General features: G+C 47.8%; 1 protein-coding gene across 2 annotated transcripts in view; it reads right to left on the reverse strand.

Annotated features, from left to right (window-relative positions):
* Positions 1 to 25,854, reverse strand: part of BAIAP3 (BAI1 associated protein 3) — a 395,244-nt gene that overhangs the window by 36,614 nt on the left and 332,776 nt on the right. For both annotated transcript variants that reach the window (XM_073648093.1, XM_073648091.1), the window contains 6 exons: positions 24,029 to 24,126; positions 19,672 to 19,723; positions 19,172 to 19,320; positions 7,756 to 7,879; positions 1,405 to 1,548; positions 862 to 957 (listed from right to left, as the gene is read on the reverse strand). In XM_073648093.1, the coding sequence (XP_073504194.1) occupies positions 862 to 957; positions 1,405 to 1,548; positions 7,756 to 7,879; positions 19,172 to 19,320; positions 19,672 to 19,723; positions 24,029 to 24,126 (663 nt within the window). The remainder of the gene's footprint in view (positions 1 to 861; positions 958 to 1,404; positions 1,549 to 7,755; positions 7,880 to 19,171; positions 19,321 to 19,671; positions 19,724 to 24,028; positions 24,127 to 25,854) is intronic.

Below are 25,854 nucleotides of genomic sequence, written 5' to 3' on the forward strand. Positions count from 1 at the left end.
TCAAGCCCTATGATCAATATGTCTTAAAGGGGACCTCACTAAGAAGAGGGTTTGACAATACTGGGTTCTGTGGATGATTATTGTAGGACTTTTAAAAGAGGTTATACGAATTTAAAATACCAAATTAGGGGATACATAGAATGTCTTTAGCTTTGGAGGACCTAGGACTTCTATGCCATACAAGGACAGCAGTGCAGAGCAGTGCAATCCCACATTTGCAGTGGTGCTGCTGGCAAGTTCAACACATGGTACAAGTCCCCCCCCCCCCACAGATAATATTTGATTACTATGGGTTCCAAAAGCAGAACAAACTGTGATCAGTTTTTCTTCATGTGAACCTTCCAAAAAGGGATTGTTCAAAGTAGAAAACCAATATAATACCTAACGTGGAATGCTTAAAGGGAATCTGTCACCAGGTTTTGCTACCATATCTGAGAGCAGCATGATGTGGGGACGGAGACCCTGATTCCGGTGATATATCACTTACTGGGCTGCTTGCTGCACTTTTGATAAAATCACAGTTTTCTCTGCTGCAGATCTAGCAGTTCTCTGAATGCTGAGCTCTGTATTACCCTGCCCACACCACTGATTGGTTGCATTGTGTATCCAGAATGCTGCCAGTCACTGATGGGGCGGAGTTATACAGAGCTCAAGAATATGGAGGACTACCTGGCAGCAGGTTTACTAATATTCTAGTGATAATCTCCTGCTGATAAACCTGTGATTGTATTGAAACTACAGCAAGCAGATCAGTAAGTGACACATAGCTGGAATCAGGGTTTCTGTTTCAACATTATACTATGCTCAGATTAGGTGGCAAAAATCCGGTGACAGATCCCTTTAACTTGACCATTCTCTTACCTGCTCTGTAACAATAGTTTGTCCTGCCGACTGATGACTTTTATCAACTTTACGTTTAATTGCTTCTGAATAATATATTGCTGCTTTGCACATATCCTAAAACAGAAAACCCACAATTACATATATATTATCAGTTGAACATAATTCTAGTAATAAACTTGCAAAATCTATATGGTAAATCAGATTTCCACGAGGAATTACTAACTAGAGAGTAAATTTATTTTCAGAACTGGCATTTTGTCAGTATTTTTTAATTTTAGTTTTTTTAGGGAACGGAATTGCTGTAGAAAAATTTCCATAGAAAATCTGCTGGAAACCACAAAAACTTCTGAAAAACTTCAGTGCAAATTTTGTAGCCAAATCTGGTATTAAAAAAAATTATGCATGGAATTTTCCATTTTGATTTTTTTTCTTTTTCAGGAATATTAACATTTTCTTTGTATTTTATGGGTACTACTCGTTCTGTGGCCAGTGTCCCTTCAAGTAACCACTATAATTAAATGACGACCTCTGAGCCCGTGTACATCGGGTTCCCCAACTCACATCAGAAAGCTGAGTTAAAAAGGCAAAGGCCTCGGAGGAGTCCGGCCAGGCGAGCTGTGCCCAGAACTCTCTGATTTGTGAGAAGCACATAGTGACGTCCACCGCGGAGCTGCTGTGCTTAGAAAGAGAGTCCACGTACTCGAGCTGTGCAAACAAGAGAATATACAAAAAAGCTGAGAAATAACAAGTAAACCACAACAAATACATGATGTGCAAATAAGCTGGAGAACAGATAGCTAAGACTTTCTTTTTCTCCATTCTAAAAAGTAACACATAATAGAACCCAGATGGACCCCATACTAATTATCGGGACCCTTCTGCTTCCATTTGTACCCCCAATAACAGCATAGCTACTATGGGGCCCCTGAGTTTGTTGGGCCCAGTGAGAAACATCCCTGCCCCCTGCCCGATATGTCATGGTTAGGATTTTGTTGTTTTCACACTCCCCGCGCTCGTATCAGGACAGCTTCATATGTAGTTTGCATACCCGGCAAATACCGTGCCAACCGCATCCTCTTCTGCATCTCAAGGTTTTCAAAAGAAGTTGAGATGTGGTCGTAAGTATGCAAACTGTGCATGGACGTTCACATGATGAGCCCGGGGAGGGTGAAAACAACAGAAGCCTAATTTATACATGGTAGAGTCAGTGAAATCCTATAAATAACTGCTTTAGGCTGGGATTTGTCGACCATTGAACTCTATGAATACTTTATTTATTGAGTATTTTTGATTCTATATTTTTGGGTGAAAATAAAGTTTCTAAATGTTGTTATAGCAGGTTGTGTGCAGAGGGGTCTTACTACGTAACTTTCATATACCATTTACAACAAAACTCACTTTTTTTCCAAAATATGGGTCTGTTCCCATATCTATGTAGTAAGCTCAGTTCTGTTGCAGTATCCATGTAGTAAACGTGGTTCTGTTCTTGTGTCTATGTAGTAAACTTGGTTTCAATACAGTATTTATGTAGTAAGTTTTGTTATGTTACTGTATCTGTGTAATAAGATTTGTTCTGTTACTTTATCTTGTAGTACGCACTGTTCGGTTACCCTATGTGGTACACTTTTCTGTTACTATATCTATGAATCTACCTCAGTTCTGTTACAGTATCTATATTGTAAGCTTGGTTCTATTGCATATCCAGGAAGTAAGCTTGGTTCTGTTACGTATCTATGTAGTAACCTTGGTTCTGTTACTTAATGTAATAAGCGTTCCTCTGTTACGGTATATGTAGTAAATTTAGTTCCATATCCATGTAGTAAGCTTGGTTCTGTTACGTATCTATGTAGTAACCTTGGTTCTGTTACAGTATCAATGTAATAAGCGTTCTTCTGTTACGGTATATGTAGTAAATTTAGTTCCATATCCGTGTAGTAAGCTTGGTTTTGTTACATATCTATGAAGTGAGCTTGGTTCTGTTGCGTATCTATATAGTAAACTTGGTAATGTTACGTATATATGTAGTAAGCTTGGGTCTGTTATGGTATCAATGAAGTAAGCTTTCCACTGCTACTGTAGCTATGTAGTAAGTTTAGTTCTGTTCCGTATCCATGTAGTAAGATTGGTTTCTTTACATATCTATGAAGTGAGCTTTCTTCTGTTACGATATCAATGTAGTAAGCTTGATCTTGTTACCGTATCTATGTAGTAAGCCCAGTTCTGTTACAGTATCTATGTAGTAAGTATCAAATCTTTGGTGAAGATTTTTATATAGAGTCTGATATATGGCGTCTGCTCCAAAGTGAATTTGGTGTAATGGACTAATAGATTTGTATTTGGGTTACTACTTTTCCATGTCTGAGGCAGACAACTAGTTATATTACAAGGCAGATCATGTTCTTACAATACTAACCACCTACAACTAATGCAAAACAAATAAAACTAATTATTGGTCCCTCTAAATAATCATGTTGCTACTATCAGCTTGATAATGTGTTCAGGATGGCACATATATGGTACAATCCCAATATAACAACAACACCAGCTACCATTTATTAAAGCCTTGTTACCTCTGCTGCTTTTATTAGCAGCCCACAACTCATGGGCCAGTGTTGTGTGATTGACCAACAGGCTAACACTTTCCAGCCAACCCCACCTAACATAAAATGGTCTTATCCATTGAACACCCTTTTTGAGGTCCATATGCCTTTATAGGAAGGGCTGGTCTCATGAAAAAAAACTGTCGGGGCATATGCCTTGGACCATACCATCTGCTGGTGGGGGTGTTAGGTAAAAAAAAAAAATTAAATGGCAAAACTATTTCTTTTAGTATATCAAAAAAATTATAAACTAGTAACTTTCCAAAAATACAGAGAAAAATCTATTTTTGTTGGTTATATAGCAGCAACATATTCCATAGTGCTTTTATCAATCCCAATCTCCACTGGATCTCATATTCTGAATTCCTTACTATAGACGCATGTAAGGGAAGCATATCATAGGGAGCCAGTTAACCTATCAGTATATTTTTGGAAGGTAGGAGAAAAGTAGAGGAACAATACGAAACCTCAAATACGCAGAGTACATACAAAAGTGGTCAAATTCAAAAGCAGGATCCAAACGCTGCAAGATAACAGCACTAACCACTGTCACCCAGGAGTACCCGAAGATTTAATGACCACTGATCCAGGTAGGTGCGCCGCTTCTAGATTTCTAGTTTCAAAGCCTCAGAGCGCAGAGTTCTGTCATCAAAGGATATATTGCTGGGTTTCTGCTGGGTCTTCATTTTCTCAGTTTTCCTTTAGGCTTATTTTTAACTTCATTTTTTTTTTCAATTTTTTAAATAAAAGTGCCACATCCCAGGGGGCACCGAGATCATAAGGAATTTGCAGATTCTAAAACTTATAATCTTATACACTGCACCAGATTAGTGATGGAATATCAAAAATATTCAAACAGCTAAAAGCAAGATGTGACGTATGCTCAAGGAACATGCAGTCGTTTCCAAAAGTTTTGAGACTGACAATATTTGTTTTTTTCATGTTCTGAGATCTTTAGTCGGATGTTTCTATGTTACTGAAGTACAATTAGAAACATTTCAGACGTTTTTACACTTTTATTGACAAATACATGAAGTTTACGTAAAGACTCAATATTTACAGTGTTGTCCCTTATTTTACAAGACTTCTGCCCTTCACCCTCTGGCAGCTGGATATCGGCTCCAGGACCAAATCCTGACTGATGACAGCCCATTCTTGCCTAATCAGTGTTTTTTGTTTAGCACAATTTCTGTGTTTTTGCTTGTCAACCTACTTTTTGAGGATTGACCACAGGTTCTCAAGGGAATTTTTCTAGCCATGGACCAATAATTTCAATGTTTTGTTCACCGTGCCTCTTAGTTATCATTTTTGTGTTGTGAGATGCTGGAATAAGTCTTCTTCATCACCAAATGGTTCCTGGATCATTGGGAGAAATTGATCTTGGAAGATGATTAGATCCCATTCTTTATTCATGGCAGTATTCTTAGGCAAAATTGTGAGTGAGCCCCTTTCATGGATAAAATGAAACCCCACACATAAATGATCTCAGGATGCTGTACTGTTGGAATAAGACAGGACTTATGGTAGTGCTCACTAGTTCTTCTCCGGCAAACCAATCTTCTAGATGTCCCGAACAGTCGAAAGGGAGCTTCATCAGAGAAAATAATTTTACCCCAGTCCTCTGCAGTCCAATCCATGTGATTCATGCAGTATGTCAGGTTTTTTTGGAGAGGAGTGTCTTCTTTGCTGCCCTTGTTGACACCACGCAAGCCACTAAAAGCCTTCACCTCCCTATTTGTGCCTGCTGCCATTCCTGATCAAGCTCTGCAGTGGTGTTGAACTGATCTCATAGCTAAATCCTCTTTAGGAGACAGTCCTAGCACTTGCTGGACTTTCTTGGGCACCCGGAAATCTTCTTCACAGCAACTGAACCTCTCTCTTTGAAGTTCTTGATGCTGCAATAAACGGTTGATTTAGGGGCAATCTTACCAGCAGCAAAGTCCTCATCTGCAAAGCCCATTTGATGTAGAGCAATGATGACTGCGCATGTTTCCTTAGCGGTAACCATGGATTATTTCAAGTACCAGTTCACTTTTAAAAGCAACCAGTCAGCTCTTATAATTCAATCAGCATGACGGAGTGATATCAGCTGCCTTGTCCTCGTTGATACTTTCTCCTGAGCTAATAAGAAGATCAATGAAATTATATAAGCAGGAAATTTTATGGTAGGGCTGAAATTCAATGAAAATTTTTTTTGTGATTGGGTTAATTTTTATGGCAAGGAATGACTTTGTAATTTTTTGCAATTCATGTGATCACTCTTTATAACAATCTAGAGTTCATGCAAATTGCCGCTATAAAAACTGAAGCAGCAAACTTTGTGAATACCAAAATTTGTGTCAGTCTCAAAGCTTTTGGCCAAAACTGTACAAAACCACCATAGTACCTGTGTGCAACTGATGTGATATCAATGATATTTCTACAAAATAAAAATTAAAAAAGAGAGTGTGATCTACAACTAAAAAGACAATGACGGCCCATCATTTGTGACTCTCTATACACATATATACTGAAGAGATACTGCAGCTGCATATCCCCTTCCCTCCATCTTCCTATCTGCTATTAAATACAGTTATCATGTATCCACATGATAGCTGATAAATGTATGATCACTTGGGGTCTGACCACTGAGGCTCCCTCCGATCCAAAGTCCCCTGTATGAATGGAGTACTAGTAATATACAGTCATATGAAAAAGTTTGGGCACCCCTATTAATCTTAAGCTTAATGTTTTATAAAAATTGGTGTTTTTGCAACAGCTATTTCAGTTTGATATATGTAATAACTGTTGGACACAGTAATGTTTCTGCCTTGAAATGAGGTTTATTGTACTAACAGAAAATGTGCAATCTGCATTCAAACAAAATTTGACAGGTGCATAAGTATGGGCACCCTTATCATTTTCTTGTTTTAAATACTCCTACCTACTTTTTACTGACTTACTAAAGCACTTTTTTTGGTTTTGTAACCTCATGGAGCTTTGAACTTTATAGCCAGGTGTATGCAATCATGAGAAAAGCTACTTAAAGTGGCCACTTGCAAGTTGTTCTCCTGTTTGAATCTCCTCTGAAGAGTGGCATCATGTGCTCCTCAAAACAACTGTCAAATGATCTGAAAACAAAGATTATTCAACATAGTTGTTCAGGGGAAGGATGCAAAAAGCTGTCTCAGAGATTTAACCTGTCAGTTTCCACTGTGAGGTTCTTGTTAAGGCCAGAAGTGGCAGGCCAAGAAAAACATCAGAAAGGCAGAGAAGAAGAATGGTGAGATCAGTCAAGGACAATCCTCAGACCACCTCCAGAGAGCTGCAGCATCAACTTGCTGCAGATGGTGTCACTGTGCATCGGTCAACTATACAACGCACTTTGCACAAGGAGAAGCTGTATGGGAGAGTGATGCGAAAGAAGCCGTTTCTGCAAGCACGCCACAAACAGAGTCGGCTGAGGTGTGCAAAAGCACATTTGGAGAAGCCAATTTCTTTTTGGAAGAAGGTCCTGTGGACTGATGAAATCAAGATTGAGTTATTTGGTCATACAAAAAGGCGTTATGCAAGGTGGCAAAAAAACACAGCATTCCAAGAAAAACACTTGCTACCCACAGTAAAATTTGGTGGAGGTTCCATCATGCTTTGGGGCTGTGTGGTCAATGCTGGCACTGGGAATCTTGTTAAAGTTGAGGGACGCATGGATTCCACTCAGTATCAGCAGATTCTTGACAATAGTGTTCAAGAATCAGTGATAAATATGAAGTTACAAAGTGGATGGATCTTTCAGCAATACAATGATCCAAAACACCGCTCCAAATCTACTCAGACATTCATGCAGAGGAACAACTACAATGTTCTGGAATGGCCATCCCAGTCCCCAGACCTAAATATCATTGAACATCTGTGGGATCATTTGAAGAGGGCTGTCCATGCTCGGGGACCATCAAACTTACAGGAACTGGAATTGTTTTGTAAAGAGGAATGGTCAAAAATACCTTCATCCAGGATCCAGGAACTCATTAAAAGCTACAGGAAGCGACTAGAGGCTGTTATTTTTGCAAAAGGAGGATCTACTAACTATTAATGTCACTTTTCTGGTGAGGTGCCCATACTTATGCACCTGTCAAATTTTGTTTGAATGCAGATTGCACATTTTCTGTTAGTACAATAAACCTCATTTCAAGGTAGAAACATTACTGTGTCCAACAGTTATTACATATATCAAACTGAAATAGCTGTTGCAAAAACACCAATTTTTATAGAACATTAAGCTTAAGATTAATAGGGGTGCCCAAACTTTTTCATATGACTGTATGCTACATATTACCTTGTCTACATCCACAGCTCGCTGTATCCTCTCGCAGGTCTTTTCATGCACGGTTTGCAGCCATGTGTGAATGGACACTTTAAACAGCTCATGAAATCCTGTCAAAGCCAGTGATTTATTGTCTCTGTGGAAACAAAGGTCGTGGTTATACCTGGATACTATGACTTGAACTAATATTTACCAAGTAGAAAGTATTCTAGTTGTGCAAATTTATGGCAGGATAAATGATAACTTGCTGATCGCTGAGGGCCCGACCACTGGGACCCACAGGGATACTGGAAACTCAAGATCGGAGCTCTGCCGTCCTGAATGGGGCGGAGTGGCGCCTGTTTGGACTCCGCTTCATTCATTGTCGATGGGTGTGCTGAAAATAGCCGAGCACCGTAATTGGCAGTCCCATAATCAATGAATAGAGCAGACGTTGAACATGTGCACCACTGCTCCATATAGGAGGGGTCTGCTGATCTCAAACTCGGGGTAGCTGGGGGTCCTCCAAGAGGTCTGATCCCCAGTAATAAGCAAGTTATTTCCTATCCTATGGGTAGCGGATAACTTGATTTTTTAGAAGTGACCCTTTAACGAACAGAAAAGTGTCCAAAGACTTTAAGGAAATCTGTCGCCAGATTTTTGCCTCCTTATCTGAGGGCACCACAATGTAGAGACAGAGACCCTGATTCCAGCGATGTGTCACTTACTTGACCGCTTGTTGTAGTTTTAATGAAATCACTGATTTATAACATTAAATAGTTAGTTAGATTTAGAATTAAAATAAATTTTAGTTTTGGACCACTCCTTTAATCACTAGAGTAGTAGTAAACCTGCTTTAGTCCTTCATATTCATGAACTCTGTATAACCCCTCTTTCACAACTGATTGGCAGCTTTCAGCCTATTCACAGTGTATACAGAAAGCAGCCAATCAGTGGTGTGGGCGGGGTTATACAGAGCTCAGCATTCAGAGATCTGCAGCAGATAAAGCTTTGCTTTTATCAAAACTGCGGCACGCAGCCTAGTAAGTTATACATTGCTGGAATCAGGGTCTCTGCCCCTACCTCATGCTGCTCTCAGATGGGATAACAAAAACCTGGTGACGGATTCACTCTAAGGCCTTCTTACACATTGGAAAAGAGTTAGCCAAGCCCGCCATTTTTATGGGACCGGCTAACATCTAACGAGGATGGAGGCCTTCCGACTCTCCCCCTTAGTTGATCCAGGAGATAGGCCATTGTCACAGGTATCTACTGACCGAAAACACATGTATACTTTCTCGGTCAATGTCAGGGAGTGACAAGGCAGATGCGAAAGTAAGCTGCAGAAAATAGGATGTGTCAGCTTTTTGTGTGTGCTCTAGTGTCCAGTGTGCCCTCTAGTGTCCAGCGTGCCCTCTAATGACCACAGTGCCCTTTAGCGTTCAGTGTGCCCTCTAGCGTCCAGCGTGCCCTCTAGTGTCCAGCGTGCCATCTGGTGACCAGCGTGCCCTCTAGAAGTCCAGCGTGCCCTCTAGTATACAGCGTGCCCTCTAGCGTCCAGCGTGCCCTCTAGCGACCAGCGTGCCCTCTAGCGACCAGCGTGCCTTCTAGAAGTCCAGTGTGCCCTCTAGAAGTCCAGTGTGCCCTCTAGAAGTCCAGTATGCCCTCTAGCGTCCAGTGTGCCCTCAAGTGTCCAATGCGCCCTCTAGCGACCAGTGAGCCCTCTAATGTCCAGTGCGCCCTTTAATGTCCAGTGTGCCCTCTAGAAGTCCAGTGTGCCCTCTAGAAGACCAGTGTGCCCTCTAGCGACCAGTGTGCCCTCTAGCGACCAGTGCGCCCTCTAGCGACCAGTGTGCCCTCTAGAAGTCCAGTGTGCCCTCTAGCGACCAGTGTGCCCTCTAGCGACCAGTGTGCCCTCAAGTGTCCAGTGTGCCCTCAAGTGTCCAGTGTGCCCTCTAGCGACCAGTGTGCCCTCAAGTGTCCAGTGTGCCCTCAAGTGTCCAGTGTGCCCTCAAGTGTCCAGTGTGCCCTCTAGCGACCAGTGCGCCCTCTAATATCCAGTGTGCCCTCTAGAAGTCCAGTGTGCCCTCTAGTGTCCAGTGTTCCCTCTAGCGACCAGTGTGACCTTTAGCGACCAGTGTGCCCTCAAGTGTCCAGTGCGCCCTCTAATGTCCAGTGTGCCCTCTAGCGACCAGTGTGCCCTCTAGCGACCAGTGTGCCCTCTAATGTCCAGTGGACCCTCTAATGTCCAGTGAGCCCTCTAGCGACCAGTGTGCCCTCTAGTGACCAGTGTGCCCTCAAGTGTCCAATGTGCCCTCAAGTGTCCAGTGTGCCCGCTAGTGACCAGTGTGCCCGCTAGTGACCAGTGTGCCCTCTAGTGACCAGTGTGCCCTCTAATGTCCAGTGCACCCTCTAATGTCCAGTGTGCCCTCTAGCGACCAGTGTGCCCTCTAATGTCCAGTGTGCCCTCTAATTTCCAGTGTGTCCTCTAGCCTCCAGTGTGCCCTCTAGTGTTCAGTGTGCCCTCTAGCGACCAGTGTGCCCTCTAGCGTCCAGTGTGCCCTCTAGCGTCCAGTGTGCCCGCTAATGTCCAGTGCAGCCTCTAATGTCCAGTGCGCCCTCTAGCGACCAGTGTGCCCTCTAATGTCCAGTGTGCCCTCTAATTTCCAGTGTGCCCTCTAGCGACCAGTGTGCCCTCTAGCGACCAGTGTGCCCTCTAATGTCCAGTGCACCCTCTAGTGTTCAGTGTGCCCTCTAGCGACCAGTGTGCCCTCTAGCGTCCAGTGTGCCCTCTAGCGTCCAGTGCAGCCTCTAATGTCCAGTGCGCCCTCTAGCGACCAGTGTGCCCTCTAATGTCCAGTGTGCCCTCTAATTTCCAGTGTGCCCTCTAGCCTCCAGTGTGCCCTCTAGCCTCCAGTGTGCCCTCTAGCGACCAGTGTGCCCTCTAATGTCCAGTGCACCCTCTAATGTCCAGTGTGCCCTCTAGCGACCAGTGTGCCCTCAAGTGTCCAGTGTGCCCTCAAGTGTCCAGTGTGCCCTCTAGCGACCAGTGTGCCCTCTAGCGACCAGTGTGCCCTCTAGCGACCAGTGCGCCCTCTAATATCCAGTGTGCCCTCTAGAAGTCCAGTGTGCCCTCTAGTGTCCAGTGTGCCCTCTAGCGACCAGTGTGACCTCTAGCGACCAGTGTGCCCTCAAGTGTCCAGTGCGCCCTCAAGTGTCCAGTGCGGCCGCTAGCGACCAGTGCGCCCTCTAATGTCCAGTGTGCCCTCTAATGTCCAGTGTGCCCTCTAATGTCCAGTGTGCCCTCTAGCGACCAGTGTGCCCTCTAATGTCCAGTGTGCCCTCTAATTTCCAGTGTGTCCTCTAATTTCCAGTGTGTCCTCTAGCCTCCAGTGTGCCCTCTAGTGTTCAGTGTGCCCTCTAGCGACCAGTGTGCCCTCTAGCGTCCAGTGTGCCCTCTAATGTCCAGTGCAGCCTCTAATGTCCAGTGCGCCCTCTAGCGACCAGTGTGCCCTCTAATGTCCAGTGTGCCCTCTAATTTCCAGTGTGCCCTCTAGCCTCCAGTGTGCCCTCTAGCGACCAGTGTGCCGTCTAATGTCCAGTGCACCCTCTAATGTCCAGTGTGCCCTCTAGCGACCAGTGTGCCCTCTAGCGACCAGTGTGCCCTCTAGAAGTCCAGTGTGCCCTCTAGCGACCAGTGTGCCCTCTAGCGACCAGTGTGCCCTCTAGCGACCAGTGTGCCCTCAAGTGTCCAGTGTGCCCTCAAGCGACCAGTGTGCCCTCTAGCGACCAGTGTGCCCTCTAGCGACCAGTGCGCCCTCTAGAAGTCCAGTGTGCCCTCTAGCGACCAGTGTGACCTTTAGCGACCAGTGTGACCTCAAGTGTCCAGTGCGCCCTGTAGTGTCCAGTGCGGCCCCTAGCGACCAGTGCGCCCTCTAATGTCCAATGTGCCCTCTAATGTCCAGTGTGCCCTCTAATGTCCAGCGTGCCCTCTAATGTCCAGTGTGCCCTCTAGCCTCCAGTGTGCCATCTAGTGTTCAGTGTGCCCTCTAGTGTTCAGTGTGCCCTCTAGCGACCAGTGTGCCCTCTAATGTCCAGTGCGCCCTCTAATGTCCAGTGTGCCCTCTAGCGACCAGTGTGCCCTCTAGCGACCAGTGTGCCCTCTAGAAGTCCAGTGTGCCCTCTAGAAGTCCAGTGTGCCCTCTAGCGACCAGTGTGCCCTCTAGTGACCAGTGTGCCCTCTAGAAGTCCAGTGTGCCCTCTAGTGTCCAGTGTGTCCTCAAGTGTCCAGTGTGCCCTCTAGCGACCAGTGCGCCCTCTAATGTTCAGTGCGCCCACTAATGTCCAGTGTGCCCTCTAGAAGTCCAGTGTGCCCTCTAATGTCCAGTGTGCCCTGTAGCGACCAGTGTGACCTTTAGCGACCAGTGTGCCCTCAAGTGTCCAGTGCGCCCTCTAATGTCCAGTGCGCCCTCTAATGTCCAGTGTGCCCTCTAGCGACCAGTGTGCCCTCTAGCGACCAGTGTGCCCTCTAATGTCCAGTGCACCCTCTAGTGTTCAGTGTGCCCTCTAGCGACCAGTGTGCCCTCTAGCGACCAGTGTGCCCTCTAGCGTCCAGTGTGCCCTCTAATGTCCAGTGCAGCCTCTAATGTCCAGTGCGCCCTCTAGCGACCAGTGTGCCCTCTAATGTCCAGTGTGCCCTCTAATTTCCAGTGTGCCCTCTAGCCTCCAGTGTGCCCTCTAGCCTCCAGTGTGCCCTCTAGCCTCCAGTGTGCCCTCTAGCGACCAGTGTGCCCTCTAATGTCCAGTGTGCCCTCTAGCGACCAGTGTGCCCTCAAGTGTCCAGTGTGCCCTCAAGTGTCCAGTGTGCCCTCAAGTGTCCAGTGTGCCCTCTAGCGACCAGTGTGCCCGCTAGCGACCAGTGCGCCCTCTAATATCCAGTGTGCCCTCTAGAAGTCCAGTGTGCCCTCTAGAAGTCCAGTGTGCCCTCTAGTGTCCAGTGTGCCCTCTAGCGACCAGTGTGACCTCTAGTGACCAGTGTGCCCTCAAGTGTCCAGTGCGCCCTCTAGTGTCCAGTGCGGCCCCTAGCGACCAGTGTGCCCTCTAATGTCCAGTGTGCCCTCTAATGTCCAGTGTGCCCTCTAATGTCCAGTGTGCCCTCTAGCGACCAGTGTGCCCTCTAATGTCCAGTGTGCCCTCTAATTTCCAGTGTGTCCTCTAATTTCCAGTGTGTCCTCTAGCCTCCAGTGTGCCCTCTAGTGTTCAGTGTGCCCTCTAGCGACCAGTGTGCCCTCTAGCGTCCAGTGTGCCCTCTAATGTCCAGTGCAGCCTCTAATGTCCAGTGCGCCCTCTAGCGACCAGTGTGCCCTCTAATGTCCAGTGTGCCCTCTAATTTCCAGTGTGCCCTCTAGCCTCCAGTGTGCCCTCTAGCGACCAGTGTGCCGTCTAATGTCCAGTGCACCCTCTAATGTCCAGTGTGCCCTCTAGCGACCAGTGTGCCCTCTAGCGACCAGTGTGCCCTCTAGAAGTCCAGTGTGCCCTCTAGCGACCAGTGTGCCCTCTAGTGACCAGTGTGCCCTCAAGTGTCCAGTGTGCCCTCAAGTGTCCAGTGTGCCCTCTAGCGACCAGTGTGCCCTCTAGCGACCAGTGCGCCCTCTAGAAGTCCAGTGTGCCCTCTAGTGTCCAGTGTGCCCTCTAGCGACCAGTGTGACCTTTAGCGACCAGTGTGACCTCAAGTGTCCAGTGCGCCCTGTAGTGTCCAGTGCGGCCCCTAGCGACCAGTGCGCCCTCTAATGTCCAGTGTGCCCTCTAATGTCCAGTGTGCCCTCTAATGTCCAGTGTGCCCTCTAGCCTCCAGTGTGCCCTCTAGTGTTCAGTGTGCCCTCTAGCGACCAGTGCGCCCTCTAATATCCAGTGTGCCCTCTAGAAGTCCAGTGTGCCCTCTAGTGTCCAGTGTTCCCTCTAGCGACCAGTGTGACCTTTAGCGACCAGTGTGCCCTCAAGTGTCCAGTGCGCCCTCTAATGTCCAGTGTGCCCTCTAGCGACCAGTGTGCCCTCTAATGTCCAGTGGACCCTCTAATGTCCAGTGTGCCCTCTAGCAACCAGTGTGCCCTCTAGTGACCAGTGTGCCTTCTAGAAGTCCAGTGTGCCCTCTAGTGACCAGTGTGCCCTCAAGTGTCCAATGTGCCCTCAAGTGTCCAGTGTGCCCGCTAGTGACCAGTGTGCCCTCTAGTGACCAGTGTGCCCTCTAGTGACCAGTGTGCCCTCTAGCGACCAGTGTGCCCTCTAATGTCCAGTGTGCCCTCTAATTTCCAGTGTGTCCTCTAGCCTCCAGTGTGCCCTCTAGTGTTCAGTGTGCCCTCTAGCGTCCAGTGTGCCCTCTAGCGTCCAGTGTGCCCTCTAGCGTCCAGTGTGCCCTCTAATGTCCAGTGCAGCCTCTAATGTCCAGTGCGCCCTCTAGCGACCAGTGTGCCCTCTAATGTCCAGTGTGCCCTCTAATTTCCAGTGTGCCCTCTAGCGACCAGTGTGCCCTCTAGCGACCAGTGTGCCCTCTAATGTCCAGTGCACCCTCTAGTGTTCAGTGTGCCCTCTAGCGACCAGTGTGCCCTCTAGCGTCCAGTGTGCCCTCTAGCGTCCAGTGTGCCCTCTAATGTCCAGTGCAGCCTCTAATGTCCAGTGCAGCCTCTAGCGACCAGTGTGCCCTCTAATGTCCAGTGTGCCCTCTAATGTCCAGTGTGCCCTCTAGCCTCCAGTGTGCCCTCTAGCGACCAGTGTGCCCTCTAATGTCCAGTGCACCCTCTAATGTCCAGTGTGCCCTCTAGCGACCAGTGTGCCCTCAAGTGTCCAGTGTGCCCTCAAGTGTCCAGTGTGCTCTCAAGTGTCCAGTGTGCCCTCTAGCGACCAGTGTGCCCTCTAGCGACCAGTGTGCCCTCTAGCGACCAGTGCGCCCTCTAATATCCAGTGTGCCCTCTAGAAGTCCAGTGTGCCCTCTAGAAGTCCAGTGTGCCCTCTAGAAGTCCAGTGTGCCCTCTAGTGTCCAGTGTGCCCTCTAGCGACCAGTGTGACCTCTAGCGACCAGTGTGCCCTCAAGTGTCCAGTGCGCCCTCTAGTGTCCAGTGCGGCCCCTAGCGACCAGTGCGCCCTCTAATGTCCAGTGTGCCCTCTAATGTCCAGTGTGCCCTCTAATGTCCAGTGTGCCCTCTAGCGACCAGTGTGCCCTCTAGCGACCAGTGTGCCCTCTAATTTCCAGTGTGTCCTCTAATTTCCAGTGTGTCCTCTAGCCTCCAGTGTGCCCTCTAGTGTTCAGTGTGCCCTCTAGCGACCAGTGTGCCCTCTAGCGTCCAGTGTGCCCTCTAATGTCCAGTGCAGCCTCTAATGTCCAGTGCGCCCTCTAGCGACCAGTGTGCCCTCTAATGTCCAGTGTGCCCTCTAATTTCCAGTGTGCCCTCTAGCCTCCAGTGTGCCCTCTAGCCTCCAGTGTGCCGTCTAATGTCCAGTGCACCCTCTAATGTCCAGTGTGCCCTCTAGCGACCAGTGTGCCCTCTAGAAGTCCAGTGTGCCCTCTAGCGACCAGTGTGCCCTCAAGTGTCCAGTTTGCCCTCAAGTGTCCAGTGTGCCCTCTAGCGACCAGTGTGCCCTCTAGCGACCAGTGCGCCCTCTAGAAGTCCAGTGTGCCCTCTAGTGTCCAGTGTGCCCTCTAGCGACCAGTGTGACCTTTAGCGACCAGTGTGACCTCAAGTGTCCAGTGCGCCCTGTAGTGTCCAGTGCGGCCCCTAGCGACCAGTGCGCCCTCTAATGTCCAGTGTGCCCTCTAATGTCCAGTGTGCCCTCTAGCCTCCAGTGTGCCCTCTAGTGTTCAGTGTGCCCTCTAGTGTTCAGTGTGCCCTCTAGCGACCAGTGTGCCCTCTAATGTCCAGTGCGCCCTCTAATGTCCAGTGTGCCCTCTAGCGACCAGTGTGCCCTCTAGCGACCAGTGTGCCCTCTAGAAGTCCAGTGTGCCCTCTAGCGACTAGTGTGCCCTCTAGTGACCAGTGTGCCCTCTAGAAGTCCAGTGTGCCCTCTAGTGTCCAGTGTGCCCTCTAGCGACCAGTGCGCCCTCTAATGTTCAGTGCGCCCACTAATGTCCAGTGTGCCCTCTAGAAGTCCAGTGTGCCCTCTAGAAGTCCAGTGTGCCCTCTAATGTCCAGTGTGCCCTCTAGCGACCAGTGTGACCTTTAGCGACCAGTGTGCCCTCAAGTGTCCAGTGCGCCCTCTAGTGTCCAGTGCGCCCTCTAGTGTCCAGTGCGCCCTCTAATGTCCAGTGTGCCCTCTAGCGACCAGTGTGCCCTCTAATGTCCAGTGCGCCCTCTAATGTCCAGTGTGCCCTCTAGCGACCAGTGTGCCCTCTAGCGACCAGTGTGCCCTCTAGAAGTCCAGTGTGCCCTCTAGCGACCAGTGTGCCCTCTAGAAGTCCAGTGTGCCCTCTAGAAGTCCAGTGTGCCCTCTAGCGACCAGTGTGACCTTTAGCGACCAGTGTGCCCTCAAGTGTCCAGTGCGCCCTCTAGTGTCCAGTGCTCCCTCTAGCGACCAGTGCACCCTCTAATGTCCAGTGTGCCCTGTAATGTCCAGTGTGCCCTCTAGCGACCAGTGTGCCCTCTAGAAGTCCAGTGTGCCCTCTAGCGACCAGTGTGCCCTCAAGTGTCCAGTGTGCCCTCTAGTGTCCAGTGTGCCTTCTAGTGTCCAGTGTGTGCTCTAGTGACCAGTGTGCCCTCTAGCGACCAGTGTGCCCTCTAGCGTCCAGTGTGCTCTCTAGTGTCCAGTGTGCCCTCTAGTGTCCAGTGTGCCTTCTAGTGTCCAGTGTGTGCTCTAGTATCCAGTGTGTGCTCTAGTGTCCAGTGTGACTTCTAGTGTTCAGTGTGCCCTCTAGCGTCCAGTGTGCCCTCTAGTGTCCAGTGTGCCCTCTAGTGTCCAGTGTGCCCTCTAGTGTCCAGTGTGCCCACTAGCGTCCAGTGTGCCCACTAGCGTCCCGTGTGCCCTCTAGCGTCCAGTGTGCCCTCTAATGTCCAGTGTGCCCTCTAGCGACCAGTGTGCCGCCCTCTAGCGTCCAGTGTGCCCTCTAGCGTCCAGTGTGCCCTATAGCGTCCAGTGTGCCCTATAGCGACCAGTGTGCCTTCAAGTGTCCAGTGTGCCCTCTAGAAGTCCAGTGTGCCCTCTAGAAGTCCAGTGTGCCCTCTAGAAGTCCAGTGTGCCCTCTAGTGACCAGTGTGCCCTCTAGCGTCCAGTGTGCCCTCTAGCGTCCAGTGTGCCCTCTAGCGTCCAGTATGCCCTCTAGCGTCCAGTGTGCCCTCTAATTTCCAGTGTGCCCTCTAGTGTCCAGTGTGCCCTCTAGCATCCAGTGTGCCCTCTAGCGTCCAGTTTGCCCTCTAGTGTCCAGTGTGCCTTCTAGTGTCCAGTGTGCCTTCTAGTGTCCAGTGTGCCCTCTAGTGTCCAGTGTGCCGTCTAGCGTCCAGTGTGCCTTCTAATGTCCAGTGTGCCCTCTAGCGTCCAGTGTGCCCTCTAATGTCCAGTGTGCCCTCTAGCGTCCAGTGTGCCTTCTAGCAACCAGTGTGCCGCCCTCTAGCGTCCAGTGTGCCCTCTAGCGTCCAGTGTGCCCTATAGCGACCAGTGTGCCTTCTAGTGTCCAGTGTGTGCTCTAGTGACCAGTGTGCCCTCTAGCGACCAGTGTGCCCTCTAGTGACCAGTGTGCCCTCTAATGTCCAGTGTGCCTTCTAGTGACCAGTGTGCCCTCTAGCGTCCAGTGTGCCCTCTAGCGTCCAGTGTGCTCTCTAGCGTCCAGTGTGCCCTCTAGCCTTCAGTGTGCCCTCTAGCCTTCAGTGTGCCCTCTAGCGTTCAGTGTGCCCTCTAGTGTCCAGTGTGCCCCCTAGTGTCCAGTGTGTCCTCTAGTGTCCAGTGTGCCCTCTAGTGTCCAGTGTGCCTTCTAGCGTCCAGTGTGCCTTCTAGTGTCCAGTGTGTGCTCTAGTGTCCAGTGTGCCCTCTAGTGTCCAGTGTGCCCTCTAGCGTCCAGTGTGCCCTCTAGCGTCCAATGTGCCCTCTAATGTCCAGTGTGCCCTCTAGCGTCCAGTGTGCCTTCTAGCGTCCAGTGTGCCGCCCTCTAGTGTCCAGTGTGCCCTCTAGCGTCCAGTGTGCCCTCTAGTGTCCAGTGTGCCCTCTAGTGTCCAGTGTGTGCTCTAGTGACCAGTGTGCCCTCTAGCGACCAGTGTGCCCTCTAGTGTCCAGTATGCCCTCTAGTGACCAGTGTGCCCTCTAATTTCCAGTGTGCCCTCTAGTGTCCAGTGTGCCTTCTAGTGTGCAGTGTGCCCTCTAGCGTCCAGTGTGCCCTCTAATGTCCAGTGTGCCCTCTAGCGACCAGTGTGCCCTCTAGCGTCCAGTGTGTCTTCTAGCGACCAGTGTGCCGCCCTCTAGTGTCCAGTGTGCCCTCTAGCATCCAGTGTGCCCTATAGCGACCAGTGTGCCCTCTAGTGTCCAGTGTGCCTTCTAGTGTCCAGTGTGTGCTCTAGTGACCAGTGTGCCCTCTAGCGACCAGTGTGCCCTCTAGCGACCAGTGTGCCCTCTAGTGTCCAGTGTGCCTTCTAGTGTCCAGTGTGCCCTCTAGCGTTCAGTGTGCCCTCTAGCGACCAGTGTGCCCTCTAGAGACCAGTGTGCCCTCTAGCGACCAGTGTGCCCTCTAATTTCCAGTGTGCCCTCTAGTGTCCAGTGTGCCTTCTAGTGTCCAGTGTGCCCTCTAGCGACCATTGTGCCCTCTAGCGACCATTGTGCCCTCTAATTTCCAGTGTGCCCTCTAGTGTCCAGTGTGCCCTCTAGCGTTCAGTGTGTCCTCTAGTGACCAGTGTGCGCTCTAGTGACCAGTGTGCGCTCTAGTGACCAGTGTGCCCTCTAGCGACCAGTGTGCCCTCTAGCGACCAGTGTGCCCTCTAGCGACCAGTGTGCCTTCTAGTGTCCAGTGTGCCCTCTAGCGTTCAGTGTGTCCTCTAGCATTCAGTGTGCCCTCTAGCGACCAGTGTGCCCTCTAGCGACCAGTGTGCCCTCTAGCGACCAGTGTGCCCTCTAATTTTCAGTGTGCCCTCTAGTGTCCAGTGTGCCTTCTAGTGTCCAGTGTGCCCTCTAGCGACCATTGTGCCCTCTAGCGACCATTGTGCCCTCTAATTTCCAGTGTGCCCTCTAGTGTCCAGTGTGCCCTCTAGCGTTCAGTGTGTCCTCTAGTGACCAGTGTGCGCTCTAGTGACCAGTGTGCGCTCTAGTGACCAGTGTGCGCTCTAGTGACCAGTGTGCGCTCTAGTGACCAGTGTGAAAACTAAAATATTTTAGGATTTTTCTATACTGCTAGACAGATAATAAATATATCAGTGATAGAAAACTGATCTCAGAATGTCACCTGTACCTGTTAAATGAACATGCGGATCTGAGGTTCACTTACTTTAACGGCAAGTAATCCCTGAAGCGCCTCAGTTCATTGAGGGTGATGTAGAGCTCAAATAACGTCTCCCCAATAGCATGGGTAATATGGGGCTCTTCATGCTCTGATCCCTTCACGTTCTCCATAGTAATGCTCATTTCATCAGCCACCTAAAGGACCAAGAGAGAACCAATATTTTCCAGAAAGTGATTAATTTTTATTTTAGGCCGGTTTTATAGGTCCAACCTGCTTGGATTACAAAACATATTGTCTTTCGTGTGATCCGAGCATGGTCCATATTTCTCAGACACATTTCTCATGTGAATTCGGTCTTAAACAGCAACCCAATCTCCAACATTGCAGGTGATCAGCGTTGTGTTTGGTACCTATATTGCCATATGTGGCCCCAAAACTGCATGAAAATGTGTTACAAAATAATGATGTTCTAGATTTTATTGAAATATACAGTATATCAGATTAATCTTCTCGCTCTCATGGCATCAGAAGCAAATATGTCTTACCAGTTTCTCTAGCTGCCGGTAGGTGATACTGAAAAAATCCACCTTTACAATACTAAGGAGAGAAGAATGATGGTGTAAGATGAAGCACAGGTATAACATGGGATTTATAAAGATACATAATATACTAGGGCATGTGTATTAATAAGGTTTCATGCTGAAGGCACAGCTGCCCAATGTGCCACAACTCGCTACCCAACGTGATCAATAGTTGCACTCAAACGGCACTACTGCTACTCAACCTAAAAGATCCTCCGGGCTGTTCACATGTAAGAAGGTGAGCAGGTGCGTAAGGTATGTGTGCGAGGAACGGATTGGGACTGTATGACTAGTACTTACAGATGAGCGAACCCGAAATGTTCGGCGTTCGTTCCAGACAGTTATTGTTCGGGGCTAAACGTTGAACATGGACTTTCCATGCAAATCCATGGCAGTGTTTGTAGTCCTGGGGTTCGTTTGAGGAGACAAAGTCGAGGAGAGAGCAGAGAGAGAGCGCCGAAAGAGAGCCAAAAGAGAACCAAGAGAGAGCCGAGAGACAGATGAGAGAGAGCCGAGAAAGGACAGAGAGAGAGCCGAGAGAGAGACGAGAGAAAAAGCCAAGATAGCGAGCCAAGAGAGAGAGAGAATTTTTTTCTTTTCAGTTCGGGTCTCCTATTTTTTCAATGGGGTTCGGGTTCTGGTACCAGAACCCGAACTTCCACTGGTTCGCTCATCCCTACTAGTACTCATAAGGACAAAGCATCTTGCTCCTATGGGATAGTACATTTAAGGACATAGTGACTGACACGGAGTATGGTAGTTTAGGGGGAACTGTGGCATGTTACCGATCAGGGCCGCCATCAGGGCATTACTGCACTTACTGCTGTATGGGGCCCAGTGAGCAGCAGTACAGAGCGGGGGCCCCCCCTTTTGTGCTTCTGCTCACGGGGCCCCATGCTGTAACAAAGTGCCGAGCGCCGGGGCGTTGCACACCTCGGCGCTAAATGCCTTGCGAGAGCTCCGCAGCCGCGCAGCTCCAGCAGCTCCCTCATACTTCCCCTGACTTCTGGTCAGGTGACATCGCGTACGCACCGTCACCTGACCAGAAGTCAGGAGAACCTGGCAGCGTACCGCTCCTCGGCACAGGGACCCTAGGAGCGCTCACAGCCTTCAAGACTGAACGGCCATGCAGCAACTCCAAGGGAGTACCTCCTCCCCTTCAGTGACACGCTGGTGAAGGCGCGATGCGCCTGCAGAGAGCACCAGGATGCCAGTACAGCTGCAGGGATCGTATGAGACGTAAGTATGAAAACTTTATTTTTTAAAATAGAATTAATTAAATGGTTTGGGGGAGAGCACATGATGGATTGGGTGTGGGTGGATGAGCACATGGAGAATTGGGAGTGGGGGGATGAGCACATGGAGAATTGGGAGTGGAGGGTGGGGTGAACCCATGGAGAATTGGGAGTGGAGGGTGGGGTGAGCACATAGAGAATTGGGAGTGGAGGGTGGGGTGAGCACATAGAGAATTGGGAGTGGGGGGGTGAGCACATGGAGAATTGGGAGTGGAGGGTGGGGTGAGCACATGGAGAATTGGGAGTGGAGGGTGGGGTGAGCACATGGAGAATTGGGAGTGGAGGGTGGGGTGAGCACATGGAGAATTGGGAGTGGAGGGTGGCGTGAGCACATGGAGAATTGGGAGTGGAGGGTGGGGTGAGCCCATGGAGAATTGGGAGTGGAGGGTGGGGTGAGCACATGGAGAATTGGGAGTGGAGGGTGGGTGAGCCCATGGAGAATTGGGAGTGGAGGGTGGGAAGAGAAAATGGTGAATTGGGAGTGGGGGTGGGGAGAGCAAATGGTGAATTGGGAGTGGGGGTGGGGAGAGCAAATGGTGAATTGGGAGTGGGGGTCGGGAGAGCAAATGGTGAATTGGGAGTGGGGGTGGGGAGAGCAAATGGTGAATTGGGAGTGGGGGTGGGGAGAGCAAATGGTGAATTGGGAGTGGGGGGGTTACAGCAAATGATGAACTGAGAGTGGAGGGTGTGGGGAGAAAATAATGAACTGGGAGTGGGGGTGGGGAAAGCAAATGGTGAATGGGGGGTGGGGAGAGCAAATGATGAATTGGGAGTGGGGGGAGTAAATGATGATGAATAGAGGGTGGGGAGAGCACGGACATGACATAATGAATTGGAGCAGAGGGTGTATGTAAATATAATGAATCGGGGGAGCAGGAGGTACAGAGTAGGGGGCGTTGAGGTTGCAGGAGTGTGACTGGTAATAAATTGGGGGAAAGAGTACAGGTTCTAATTAATTTATATACTTATTAGGTGGGGAAAGTGGCTATTTACAGTTAGAGGGGGCACAGGGGTGGATTACAATTTATATTTGGAATGGTGGATTGCATAATAAATAATTATATATTAATGGTGGGTGCACGTCTGTATTCAGCTGTGTAATGTAGAAGTTGGGGAATGTGCTCTAGATAACTGTGTGTTATTTTATGCAGAGACGAGTCCTGTCTGGAAAAAGTGGTGGCGATCTGTGCTAGATGAAGGAGAAAAGCGAAGATGAAGGACTTCACCTAGAGACGTCACCGGTGAGTTAGTGTGTGATCTGTACACTGACACTATATACTATGTACAGGGCTCCTGTGTATAATGTCACTGGTGATCACTGTATTACCTGTACACTGACACTATATACAGAGCTCCTGTGTATAAGTCACTGGTGATCACTATATTACCTGTACACTTACATTATACACTGTATACCATATACAGAGCTCCCGTGTATAATGGCACTTATGGTAATATTGTGTTTTTTTATTAATGATCAGTATTGTAGTATTCGGTCACTATGTGATGGTAATATGTGGTCCAGTCATGGTGTGGCGGTATTTTTAACTTGTATGTGGTACTATTAGGTGACAATATGGTAGTAATATGTGGTCTGGTCATGGTGTGGCGGTTTTTGTCTCTTGTATGTGGTATTATTTGGTCACTATGTGGTGGTAATATGTGGTCTGGCCATGGTGTGATGGTATTTGTTCCTGGAATGTGGTATTATTCAGTCACTATGTGGTGGTAATATGTGGTGTGGTCATAGTGTGGTGGTATTTGTCCCTTGTATGTGGTATTATTGGTCATTTTAAAAAATGTATATGACACATTCCCTTAAAAAAAATAAAATAAAACTATACCTAAAAAGAGTATTGGATATTTTAAGAAATTTTTAATAGGTTAGAGTAGAGTAGGGCCCAGCCAGAAGAGTCTACCTAATTGTGGTAAAAATCTTTTGGCCAAAACAAAAGCTGATGGCTATGTGTGTGATCTGGTGTTCACTGGGAACTGGTAATGTGTGATTGGTGAAGACGTGGTGCAGAAGTGGAGTTTTTCCAAGAGTAGTCAGTGAGACTGTAGAAGGTTCGAGTGATGGAGGCGGTGCTGGGGTGGAGCCTGGGCGGAGTATCAAGGGGGCCCGAAAATTTTGCCAGTTGTGGGCCCTGAAATTCCTTGTGGCAGCCCTGTTACCGATTGGTGCATATGCCAACCCTGATCTCTAGCGCTTCTGAAGTTCTGTAACTACAACTCCCAAAAAGTTCCGATAGCCTGCTGCTGTCAGATCATGCTGGAAGTTGGAGTTGCAACGCAGCTGGAGACCACTTATGTTGGCCCAACAATAACCTATGGGAAGATTACACTCTGGGGGACATTTTTCATTTTTTGCAAATTGCAACATTTCTTTGTAGTAAATGTCTACACAAAATTTATGAATGTTTTACTCCATCTATTTCCCCAGTTTTTAGTACCAACGACAAAACTATATTAACCCATTACTTGCCAAATTAGCAATTTTCGTTTTTTTGGACCTAATTAGAAAATCTTAGTTGCTAGAAGCAAAAAATTAGGCGTCCCAAAAAAAGGACATTGGTAAATAATGGGTTAATGAGCGTGGATAACCTTTTGATGTAAAGTACGACATATATATGAGAGCATTTCTAAATAAAAAGCACAAAAAAATGACATATTCTAGATAGATTAAAAGGCGTGCATCAAATGTAGCAATATAGCAAAATTCGACATTAACAAACATGCACAATTGGATACAATTGCCCAAAATTTTGCTACATTTGATATATTGGTTTCAGGGTCCATTCGTCCATTCACAAGTGTTCTTCTTTGATTAAAGAGTTTTCCTGGAGTAATTTGCACCAAATTTATCATTACAGTGCGATATTGGATAAATATGGATTGACCGAGTTGAAGATTTGTTGCAAATATTTTATTTTTGGTAAATGTGGGCCTATATATTGCATAGAGATTATCTATAAAAATGTATGAATCATCTGGGTTGACTTCTCATGTCGTTTTACAGAACTCACCTGACAAAGAGCTTGTTGTAGACATTCTGACTCTTTTCGATATCATCATGAACGGCATCTGACAACTTCACCAGACACCGAAGCTGCTCCACATCATTCTAGAACACACACCCATATATTATATATTTTTCACAGGATGGATATGCAAATGATAAAAAAATGGCAACACCTTGTTTAATTCAGTATCACCAAGAGCAAAAATCCTTGCATTTACATGCTTTGGCTGCCATCAATGAGTTTACTAATGGTTGTTCGATGAATGTTCTGCCATGCTGAATGCACTTGGGCAAATCATCAAGATCCGCTGCTGGCAGCTCCTTTTGAAATTGCTGACCAAAGACGTCCCAGATGTGCACAATGGGAGACAAGTACGGAGAGGTGGCAGGCCATGGCCATGGTAGCACATTTAGGCCATTCATGCTGTGTATAGTAGCAGGAGGAAAATAAGGCTTGCGTTGTCATGCTGAAAAATGATTCCTGGGATGTTTTGGAGAAATGGACGTACCACTGGTTCCACAACAAAATCTATGTATTGCCGAACTGTACGTGTACCTGGAATGAAGACTAAAGGGGTCCCACTCCCGTACATTATGCCATCCCACAACATGATCCCGGGTGTATGACCAGTGTGATGTTCCCTCGTGAAGGCCTCTTCATGGCGTTACCCATGTGGTCTCACCAGATTTGAAAAATGGCGCATGGTGATTCATTCTGTAAGTGAAATTAGATGTCACATACCAAACGTCATCAGACAAAGTCTGCACAAACCATCAAATGCCATTTGCACGACACTGGGCTATGAGCCAGACATCCGGTTACAAGTGCTCCATTGACTTCACCGACCTCAAAGACTATCAAGATGTCAATGGAGGCTGAAATGAAGGTCTATCATCTTCAGCGAGGAGTCCAGCTTTTGTCTTGGCTGCAATGATAGCCGGAGAGTTGTCTGAAGACCACATGGGCAACACCATAAAGAGGCCTTCATGAGGGAACATGAAAATGTACTAGGAGCTGTTTTTCAATACGACAACACCAAGTTGAATATTGCTCATATTACTGTGAGCAGCCTTCATGGCATGAACGTTCTACCATGGCCTCAGCATCTTCGGACTTGTCTCCCACTGAGCACATCTGGGGCTTCATCGGTTGGCAATTGCAAAGAGAGCTGCCAGCAGTGAATCTTGATGATTTGCCCAAATGCATTCAGCGTGGCAGAACGTTCCCCAGGCAACCATTAATAACTTCACTGATAGCTTGCCAAGGTTGTAAGTAACGAGTTTTTCTGGGCATGGCAGTCGTTCTTGATACTGAATAAAACGAGATGTTTTGAAAATGTAGTTTCCATTTTTATTACATCATTTGCATATCATTAAGATGTCTATCCATCTTGTAATGTCCATACGTCCACAACTTTTTTTTCTTGGTCTTGCAATTTCAATGTTGAGAAGCGTATACACAGTACATATAAGTTAGGTACCAAGGGCCCACCAGTAACCAACGCCAGGGCCCCACTTTTCAACTACATGCAAATGTGACATATGTATAAAACAATTAATTGGGTAGATTGTTAAATAAATAAGATGCTGCCTTTGTCTGTACATAGTGATTCAAGTATATTGTGCCAAGTACTGCTCATATAAGAGGGTGGTGGCCCACCGGAGGATTCCCCTGATGTCCTGTGGGCCAGTCCAAGCCTTTATAAATATATATATTAAATTTGATTCTGCTTCCTGTGTATAGAAATGATCTTTTTATAGCCGGTAACATCTCATGCATTAAAATATGGCCGTGAAAAATGAATATGTGAGGCCTGTCCCTGAAGATGG

Source organism: Phyllobates terribilis, unplaced genomic scaffold (assembly GCF_046119375.1).
Source record: "Phyllobates terribilis strain yellow unplaced genomic scaffold, ASM4611937v1 Scaffold_9__5_contigs__length_417890890, whole genome shotgun sequence".
NCBI lineage: Eukaryota > Metazoa > Chordata > Amphibia > Anura > Dendrobatidae > Phyllobates > Phyllobates terribilis.